Raw genomic sequence first — 10,447 nt, 5'->3', positions numbered from 1 at the left:
ATGTCGGCAGCCCTTCCGGTGCACTTGTGTCCGAATTCACTCACTCATTTTTTTATTCACTCCTTCAAGTGGATTATTAGTAGAGTAGTGTAGGGAATAGTGAATTTTGAATTACTTTTGTCACTTTTTGAGTGTTTTGAATAGTGACTTTCTAAGGTTGAAGATCTTGTGTGTTTGTTAAACTCTGCGGGAAAGTGGACCTTGAGGCCACTGTATTATTAATAGATATCTGAAAACATTTTTTGGTTGGCTACTGCATGCAAAAATCAAATATCTTTTGTTGTGTTAATGGAAGGAATAATAGTGTTATTGAGAACTTTTGAATAAAAGCTTGAGGAAAAAAGGATCCTATATCAAATCCCTGTGGGGTGTATGTATAGCAAGTTCAGTTCAAATTTAATATGACTGATCCTAAATGTCGTATACGGTTAGCTGCCGCTTGGTGGCGAAAGAAGATTTGGGGTGGCAAGCCAAACGCTAACGAGTCGATTACAAGTGTTCTGTGAGAGATATCTTTAACCAGTTGGGGCAAGAGTGCACGTGGTAGCGAGTAGGAGGGAACTATAGCTATCCGGATGAAGTGATGGGTCAAGACGAAGAAAAACAACAAGGGCAGGATCATCTTACCTATTCCTCCTCCTCTTTTACACTGCGCGTGCACGGTAACTAACCATGTATTTGCAATGAGCAAACATACGATTCTCAGCAGATGGATTACGTAAAACTAAAGAAAATGCGGACTGCATAGAAAGAAAGAGAAAGAGACAAAGAGAATCAAGAACATGGCAACACCTGTAAGTTGATCTCAGCCTTGTATATTATACAGTTTTAGTTTTATGATTATGTCTCCTGTTCAAACACGAGCTACTGTATTGTGTTTAACCTTTGTTGAAGCCTATATAGCTATAATTGGATCACTGACAACAGACCGCGTTTAACAAAAAAAACGACAAAAAACAAGTGTAGATTGAGAGCAGCTTAAAAACTTTTGCAAACTTAAAACCCCCCAACATATCTGAATGCATTAGCAAACTCAGCTGATCAGCAGCTCAATGTCAAAACAGGTTTCGTTTTTTGTTTTTTTTATGTGCGCGCGCGCGTATTCATCTCATCTGTTTTCTCTGTAACAGCAGTCAGCTGTCCCACTCCCACCATGTTTTACTTTCCATTTCGCTATTGTTGCAACATCATGTGAAAACCCAGCATGTGACTGCACATTTAACACTTACCGCTCTTTATAAGTCCACTCATACTTGTATCAGACATTCTACAGTTTGTTGACCCTTGCTAAAGTCTGTTGTTTTTATTTTAGTCAAACATGGAGGTAGACCTGCGCGGACTGTTTGAGGAAAACAAAACCTTCGACTATAATTACGATTATGAGTACAAGGAGGTGATCTGCCCGTCCAGCACAGTCTCTGGTGCTTTGGCGGTCTTCATTCCCCTGCTTTACTCTGTGGGGCTCTTCTGGGGGCTGCTGGGAAACGGACTGGTGCTGGTAATACTTTGGCGTAAGAGGCTGAACCTGAGTGTGATGGACATCTTCATCTCTCATCTGAGTGTATCAGACACACTGCTGCTGCTCACACTGCCTCTCTGGGCTGTAGATGCGGTTAAGGGATGGAACATGGGCACAGGACTCTGCAAACTGGCTGGTGCTCTTTTCAAGGTGAGTTACTGTAGGCTTCTGTATCTCTCTGATAAGTCTGTAGACTTTACTGGGTTGAATGCCATTTTTATTGTATAAACGGCCACAATCATCAGACATGGTTGGAAGAGTTAATGAGACTCTGAAATTCAGGTTAGCATAGTATGGATTGGAATGACAGGTTTTAGTTATCAGACAAAATTGATATCTTCTGACGGGATCTGGTAAAGAGACCGTTGTTTTTAGAACAAATAACGTTTTGTGTAATGTGAATTTATTTTTAACAGTGACATGAGGCTATGACGTGAGCTAATTATCTTTTATTTTATTTGTAAAAACATTCACTTAAAATCACTTGTATACACCTCTTCTATAATAATAAGCATGTTTTTATCCATTTTCTTAAAAAAAAACTTTAATATTTCGTATCATTCTTTTTAAATTGTCTGCTTAATCTAAGTTGTTTGGTATGACCAACATGAAGAATAAAAATATAAAACAAGAAATTATATCATAGAAAGACCCCTCCAGACCTTTATGACTGTATCAAGGTCAATATAACTTAAATTATCAGATAATTTGACCTTTTTATGGCAAGGTTAGTTCAGATTGTAAAATGTCATGTGGTGCGACTCCCCAAAGACTTGATATATTAATGATACTTATGAATTAATAATAATTCATAATATTTGTAAAAAATAACATAATATTTGGTCAGGCCTGTCATACAAAGAAAACATGAATTAATACATGCAAAAACAAGAGAGAACCAACAACATTTTAATGATTGATTATGGTCAGCTTATGCTTGTTCTTGTGAACTTTTTGTTGTAGTTTTTCGATGCAGTTGTTGTTGTTTTGCATAGTCAAATTAAACCTGTAGCTGTAGTTTGCTTTTTTTTTTTTGCCAAAAAAATTGTCAGATAAATACCTTAACCAAGTTTAGTGTTTTTTTCCTTAATATTTTGCTTGTAAGCTGTTGCGTGTGTGTGTGTATTTTATGAAAATGAATAAACGTAAACTTTTCTTGAAAGTTTTTGAAAACCACATGAGACCAACATACTGTGTTTTTAAACTGTATTTCCTTGTTTGTATTGTGGACATTCTAATTTGTCAATGACTGTCTGCTATAGTATTGTAATAACTATTCTCTTTCAAAATCTCTTCAGATCAATTTCTACTGTGGTATCTTCACGTTGGCCTGCATCAGTGTTGACTGCTACCTGTCCATCGTCCCTGGAGTACAGATGTTTTCCTGTAAAAAACCTATGGTGGTTTACGGTTCCTGCCTGCTTATCTGGATCTTTTGCCTGATCCTTTCAATCCCTGATTGGATCTTTCTGAGCCACTTAAAGGGTAAAGGGGAATGTGTTCACTTTTATCCACCTGATTCCTGGCGTCTTGCCTCCCGGTTTCCACATCTTGTGAGCTTTGTTCTACTTGTGCTGCTGTTCTGTTGTTTCTTCGTCCTGCTGAAGCTATGGCACGACTCCAAATGCCAGAAGAAGAAGAAGGGCCGAAGTACATCTGTCATTGCAGCACTTGTGCTGGCTTTTTTCATCTGCTGGACACCCTACAACATTGCCTTCATCGTGAACACGGCTCAGCCGGTGGAGAGGGTCTCCTCAGCAGGGGCAGATGAGTGTGAAGGGAGGCAGTGGACAGCTAGCAAAATAACGGCCATTTTCGGACTTCTCCATTGCGTTGTCAATCCTGTTATTTACCTCTGTCTCTCTAAAGAGTTCCGGCGACGCGCACTGACTTTGATGAAGTTCAGTGCTTGTAAAACAGACAGTAATGAGGTTTCGCTTTGGGACTCTAGTGGAGTAAACAGTAGTGCTTCTGTCCAAGAGGAGCAAGGTTCACTTCAACCTATGAATGACTTTAAACCAACAATAAAAACACAGGATGATACATGAATCATGAATACAATGAAAACAATAATTGACTACTGGATGCTCTGAATCTCATAATATTTTATGAATTCTTTATTTAACATAGCACATAGGCATTAGATAATTGACATTACTATGTATGGAATAATTATGTTGGACGACAGAGTCCTTCAAAGGGTTTTGTACATGCAATCTGGTAAATTCTCCTTTGTACTAGATAATGAAGTAAAACATTATGCTCTTATTAAGAAATGCTGGCCAACTCATTTGCACTTCTGATTCAGTAAAATGATCATGCTGGTGATTATTGCTCTGTCCAATGTGATATTTATTCATTTTTTCGCTGTACTGTAAGTGTATTTGCCATTTTGGCCGATATACTGTGCCTACTTGCTTGATAATAGAGCTGTTCGTTTCCACTTGTCAATTTCAAAATCAGCCTTGTCATATTGCAATTGTAAATGTCAACTGTTGCATGCATTCATGTATGAACCATACATTTATTTTTTTATATAAAGTCTGGTGTAGCTGGGAGAAATAGTTTTGAAATGTCAGAATTTCATCACCACCATCAGCGGGTCTGCAGATGAACAAGATCATTTCTGCTCTCATGACAGGAAGTCATCTCAGTTTCTTAACAATGACATGTATTTTTTTAGATGTTTCAGTGGTCTCTAGAAGGGTGGGTCCCATCACAGTGCTATTTTAATGTCCCAAATTCTTATCTTCACTTTCAAGTGAAAGCTTATTATGTTCTGCTACTTCTGTTAAAGTTCAAATATTAAGTAAATGTTTATGAAAGAAAAAAGAATATTAGAAATAAATTTTGGTTTATTAATTGCTCGTCAAATGAGGAATAATGATTTGACGGTTTTGTAGTTTCCTGTGAGATGGGGTCATGAAAGATTCTTTCCCCATGTTGCATAAGCAAGTTTTCCTCTCAAATCTTTTGGGGGAAGTATGTTCTTACAGGGTGAATTGGTAATTGGGAAAGACCGTTGTTGGTATTTTTAGGCATAAATAATTTTCCCTTCTCATGAGTGGAATATCCCCAAGGACAGAAATGATGACAGAGAGAAGAAAAAGAGGGGATTTGTATTTGCTCTAGTCCTTGTAATGTACTGCAGTGTATTGTTCTTCTAAATACTTAAAGCATATCATCATCTTGAACAACAGAAGGGCCTGTGTGTAGAACGCAGAGAGAAAACATTAAGATTTTTGTTTTACTTTTCCGTAAACTGCCAAAGCACATTTTAATACATGTGATCCACCCCAATGACTTTGACAACAGAGTGAACTTTCAACAAACAGTTTTCTTAGAAAGTTCTATAAAGGTAGTGAAATTTGACTGTTCTATGGTACAGTAAGACTTTCTGGTATATAAACACAAAAATAACCACATGCGTCTCACCCTACTCAGTTCCTTTTCCTGAAGCAGAACATGTGATTACCATTATTGTGTAGAAAGACAGTATGATTGCACTGTCATGCGATCTGATATCATCAGTATTCATTAGATATTTCCCATGAGTCATTACATGAAGAAAACTGTCCAAAATGTATTGTTATATTGTTAATATATAAAAATAGATTTTGAGAATCTCAGTTATAAACATCACTTTCGGTGTGAGGAACATGCATTTTTGCAAGTTTCTGTGTTAATTTCCTGTTGTGTTTGTGTGCATGTGGATGAAAGTTTTTACTGACATTTGTGAAATGCAATATTGTTAAGAGTCATGTAGATCATTTTCTATTCATCTCTTTTTCTAGTGTGGACAGATAGTCAGTGCTGTTTGCCCAGTTTTTGCATCCAGTGTTTTGAATTTTTTATTGTTTTTAGCCAGACCATAGCAAAAAAAGTACTGTGTGTACTGTCATAACCCTGGTAGAGTGACTGAATATATTGAATATCACGAGTTTCATTAGGCCTACAGTAATTGTCTACACAGACCTGTTTTGACATGGTATAACTGGTCTGTCAACCTTTGAGAACTGGGTCATGTGTGTAAGCTATCCACACCGGTATTATATGTGGTAAACAGAGGTAAACACAGTTATAGCATTAGCAAATTAACAAATATGAATATAAAGGTTATTATGAGACCAATAATATTATGGCAGTGTGTTCATATTCATTTGCACTCCTCAGCTGCCCCCTAGAGGCTTCAATGAAAAGGAAAACCATATATGGCCTCTGCAGCTCTAGGACCTCATCATGGCTTATTTTTCTTAATATTTCCAGCTTTTAGTCCATTTATAGACAGGTGTGTTTCTTTTAAAATTATGTCCAATCAATTGAATTTGCCACATGTGGACCCCAGTTAAAGTGTAGAAACATTTCAAAGATGATCCAGAGAAATGGGATGAGCTGAATTTTAAGTGTTAAGATTTTTTTTTCTTTAACTTTTTAATAAATTTACATTTTCAAAGTTATCACAGATCTGCCTTTTTGCTTTGTTGTTATTTATTTATTATTATTTAAATGTTTTAAGCATTTTAGCATAAGGCTGCCTGTAACATAATGTAAAGAAAATGGACTTCAATATTTTTTGAATGCACTGTAAAATGGTTGCCGTAATAGTGACATCGTGTGGTTATTTTGGGTACAGCAGTTTATTTCCCTTCACATGTTTAGACTAGACTAAGACATTTGAACAGTGAGCATTCTACTGCTTCCTTAAATGCTAAATTTATTCTCACTGAACAAAAAATAAAGTATTTTAATTAATCCCAAAAAAGTATTTTGTGTGCTGTCTTTTTGTCCAGTAGGCCTAATCATAGTATAAAAAAGCAAATATCTTGAATGAGATGGCAGCTGTCAAGAGTTGAAACACCTGAACCTAATAATTGAGTATTACATGTCCCCATGACAACTGATTGTCAGTAAACAATTGGTAAATGGCAGTTGCCAGCACTAAAGTCCCGTTTGGCAACACTAATATGTGTTGGAAGTCAAGTATGTTTTGTATGGTTTTTTTAGTGATGTTATTGAGGTGGTTAGTTGTTGTATTTTTGTTTGGCCATGGAGGGTACCACTAGCCGACTCTTAAGGTATGCTGATAAATTGTAGTATTTGCTAACAATTGGCATTCATCTAATAATTTTTTTTTGTGTGTGTGTGTGTGTTTAGGTTTTCTTTGGCACTTCTCAGTCTTTGTGTCTGTGACCATATTGGAAGTGGTAAGGTTTATCCAGGCAAATTCTATAATTCATGTTTGCTAGCATGTCTGTTTGAGTCTTTATTTTATTTATTTTCCCCTTTTTTACTTTTTTTTTCTTCTAGTTGGTGGCTTTGTCAGGAGTGGTTTTGGATCAGTGACTAATGCACATGAGCCTGGTTCTGACTCTAATGCTAGTAATGAACTTCAAGGATCTCTGATCTCTTCAGCTGGTAGTGGCAGTCTTGTTTCTGGTTCTGTGACCACTGCAATGGGTACAAGTATGCACATTGAGTCTCTACCTGAGCCGACACAGCTCAACTATGAAACTCCATTACAGTCTAGTAACGAGTCTGTGGTGTCTAGTAGCCAGGAAATGGTGCAGAACAGCCCCCAGTCCAGTGGCCAATTAGTGGAAGTCAGTTACCAGTCTACAGTGCAAGCCAACTCACAGTCTGTGGACCAGTCTGGCATGCAACAACCAGCCCAAACCACCTCCCAGTCTGGCATGCAACAACCAGCCCAAACCACCTCCCAGTCTGGCATGCAACAACCAGCCCAAACCACCTCCCAGTCTGGCATGCAACAACCAGCCCAAACCAGCTCACAGTCTGTGGACCAGTCTAGCATGCAACAACCAGCCCAAACCACCTCCCAGTCTAGCATGCAACAACCAGCCCAAACCACCTCCCAGTCTGGCATGCAACAACCAGCCCAAACCACCTCCCAGTCTGGCATGCAACAACTAGCTCAAACCACCTCCCAGTCTGGCATCCAACAACCAGCCCAAACCAGCTCACAGTCTGGCATCCAACAACCCGCCCAAGCCAGCTCACAGTCTGTGGACCAGTCTGGCATCCAGCAACCAGCCCAAGCCAGCTCACAATCTGGCATCCAACAACCAGCCCAAGCCAGCTCACAGTTTCTGCTCCAGCTTGGTTTACAAAAACCTACACAAACTGGCTCACAATCAGTGGACTGGCCCAGTGGTCTGCAGTTAGCTCAAGCTAGATACCAGTCTGTTGTCTGGCCTAGTGGCCAAAATCCAGGACAGGACTGCTACCAGTCTATGGTTCAGCCCAGTGGCCTACAGTCAGCACAATCCCGTTACCAGTCTGTGTCCCAGCCCAGTGTCCTGCAGTCAGCACAAGCCCGTTACCAGTCTGTGTCCCAGCCCAGTGTCCTGCAGTCAGCACTATCCCGTTACCAGTCTGTGTCCCAGCCCAGTGGCCTGCAGTCAGCACAAGCCCGTTACCAGTCTGTGGTCCAGCCCAGTGGCCTGCAGTCACCACAATCCCGTTACCAGTCTGTGGTCCAGCCCAGTGGCCTGCAGTCACCACAATCCCGTTACCAGTCTGTGGTCCAGCCCAGTGGCCTGCAGTCAGCACAATCCCGTTACCAGTCTGTGGTCCAGCCCAGTGGCCTGCAGTCACCACAATCCCGTTACCAGTCTGTGGTCCAGCCCAGTGGCCTGCAGTCACCACAATCCCGTTACCAGTCTGTGTCCCAGTCCAGTGGCCTGCAGTCAGCACAATCCCGTTACCAGTCTGTGGTCCAGCCCAGTGGCCTGCAGTCAGCACAAGCCCGCTACCAGTCTGTGGTCCAGCCCAGTGGCCTGCAGTCAGCACAATCCCGTTACCAGTCTGTGGACCAGCCCAGTGGCCTGCAGTCAGCACAAGCCCGCTACCAGTCTGTGGTCCAGCCCAGTGGCCTGCAGTCAGCACAATCCCGTTACCAGTCTGTGGTCCAGCCCAGTGGCCTGCAGTCAGCACAATCCCGTTACCAGTCTGCGGTCCAGCCCAGTGGCCTGCAGTCAGCACAATCCCGTTACCAGTCTGCGGTCCAGCCCAGTGTCCTGCAGTCAGCACAAGCCCGTTACCAGTCTGCGGTCCAGCCCAGTGTCCTGCAGTCAGCACAAGCCCGTTACCAGTCTGTGGACCAGCCCAGTGGCCTGCAGTCAGCACAATCCCGTTACCAGACTGCGGTCCAGCCCAGTGGCCTGCAGTCAGCACAATCCCGTTACCAGTCTGTGTCCCAGCCCAGTGGCCTGCAGTCAGCACAATCCCGTTACCAGTCTGTGGTCCAGCCCAGTGGCCTGCAGTCAGCACAAGCCCGTTACCAGTCTGTGGACCAGCCCAGTGTCCTGCAGTCAGCACAATCCCGTTACCAGACTGCGGTCCAGCCCAGTGGCCTGCAGTCAGCACAATCCCGTTACCAGTCTGTGTCCCAGCCCAGTGACCTGCAGTCAGCACAATCCCGTTACCAGTCTGTGTCCCAGCCCAGTGGCCTGCAGTCAGCACAATCCCGTTACCAGTCTGTGTCCCAGCCCAGTGGCCTGCAGTCAGCACAAGCCCGCTACCAGTCTGTGTCCCAGCCCAGTGGCCTGCAGTCAGCACAATCCCGTTACCAGTCTGTGGTCCAGCCCAGTGGCCTGCAGTCAGCACAATCCCGCTTCCAGTCTGTGGTCCAGCCCAGTGGCCTGCAGTCAGCACAATCCCGTTACCAGTCTGTGGTCCAGCCCAGTGGCCTGCAGTCAGCACAAGCCCGTTACCAGTCTGTGTCCCAGTCCAGTGGCCTGCAGTCAACACAATCCCGTTACCAGTCTGTGGTCCAGCCCAGTGGCCTGCAGTCAGCACAAGCCCGTTACCAGTCTGTGGTCCAGCCCAGTGGCCTGCAGTCAGCACAATCCCGTTACCAGTCTGTGTCCCAGTCCAGTGGCCTGCAGTCAACACAAGCCCGTTACCAGTCTGTGGTCCAGCCCAGTGGCCTGCAGTCAGCACAAGCCTGTTACCAGTCTGTGGTCCAGCCCAGTGGCCTGCAGTCAGCAGTTCTTGGTTCCAAACCTTTGGAGAAACCCAGTAAAATACCACTTAAAGCTATGAGTCTGATGCAGTCAGTCCAGCCAGGCTTTCAAGGTCCAGCACCTCTGTATTCTCAGACTACTCAAACTAAGCATTTATCTCCAGGCATATTGAGGTTGTTGCATAAAGTGAAGTCATAGCTGCATACTTGGCCTTGTTTTCTTCATTTACTGTTTGCTCTTTGTTTTTGAAAAATAAACAAACTTGTAACCTTGTCTCCTGGGAGTCTTAGTATTGTTTGTGCTGCATTAGCATGACCTCATCTTTGTTTGACATAATCTGCTTTTTTCTTTCTTATGCCCTGTTTAAACAGGAGATGCCTTTTTGGTTGATCAGATCAAAAAAGTGGATGCTAAAAACAGGTGTCTAAAATGTTCTGCGCTTGTCCACTTTCAACAACTTCCAGAGGTAGTCTAATGCATTTGACTGGATTGCTTTCATAGTGTAAACCAGTGTTTCACAACCCTTTTTCAGTCATAGCACCCTTCAAGATTTTGTGGCACCCTACACTAGTGTTGTCATGATACTACTTTGATACGTTATCTTGAAATGTATCAATTTTCTATACCACGGGGAAGCACCTATACGGTCATAGCCTAAATATATTTTTTTTCTATATTTTCATCCATTGAAAGTCTAGGAATCAGTCATTTCTTCTGAAGAGATCACTTTATGACGTTTAAGGCTTTTATTCATTTATAAACATTGCTCAATAACTGTTGCAAATCTCACTTAAATGTTTGCTCACTCAGTGTATTTGTTTTTATATTGAGATAATTTTGTTGTAATTGCACAAGATAGCTTGTTTTTTAATTATATTTTATAATGTAATAAGTTCAGTTAATCTCTAAATTAATGTAGAAACAATATAAAGACAGTATATTT

At 41.9% G+C, this 10,447-nt stretch overlaps 2 protein-coding genes across 5 annotated transcripts; both read left to right on the top strand.

Annotated features, from left to right (window-relative positions):
* The first annotated feature begins 441 nt into the window (after positions 1 to 441).
* On the top strand, positions 442 to 4,925 carry LOC311275771 (C-X-C chemokine receptor type 3-like). Its single transcript, XM_084385011.1, has 3 exons — positions 442 to 794; positions 1,313 to 1,669; positions 2,818 to 4,925. The coding sequence occupies exons 1-3, from the start codon at positions 783 to 785 to the stop codon at positions 3,565 to 3,567; spliced, it is 1,119 nt and encodes a 372-aa protein (XP_084241137.1). The 5' UTR covers positions 442 to 782; the 3' UTR covers positions 3,568 to 4,925.
* Positions 4,926 to 6,425: 1,500 nt separating this feature from the next.
* Positions 6,426 to 9,821, top strand: LOC311275703 (uncharacterized protein). Of its 4 annotated transcripts, none has more exons than XM_084384893.1 (4): positions 6,426 to 6,594; positions 6,674 to 6,723; positions 6,827 to 8,791; positions 8,889 to 9,808. In XM_084384893.1, the coding sequence occupies exons 1-4, from the start codon at positions 6,566 to 6,568 to the stop codon at positions 9,581 to 9,583; spliced, it is 2,739 nt and encodes a 912-aa protein (XP_084241019.1). In that variant the 5' UTR covers positions 6,426 to 6,565; the 3' UTR covers positions 9,584 to 9,808. The 4 variants fall into 4 exon arrangements, with proteins under 4 accessions (XP_084241019.1, XP_084241020.1, XP_084241021.1 ...); XM_084384894.1 differs by having other exon boundaries at positions 6,827 to 7,914; positions 8,152 to 9,781; XM_084384895.1 differs by having other exon boundaries at positions 6,827 to 8,023; positions 8,217 to 9,773.
* Positions 9,822 to 10,447: the final 626 nt, after the last annotated feature.

This window comes from Rutilus rutilus (genome assembly GCF_951802725.1).
Source record: "Rutilus rutilus genome assembly, chromosome: 17".
Classification (NCBI taxonomy): Eukaryota; Metazoa; Chordata; class Actinopteri; order Cypriniformes; family Leuciscidae; genus Rutilus; species Rutilus rutilus.
The sequence above is the reverse complement of the archived record's forward strand: the minus strand, read 5'-3'. Positions and strand labels throughout refer to the sequence as shown.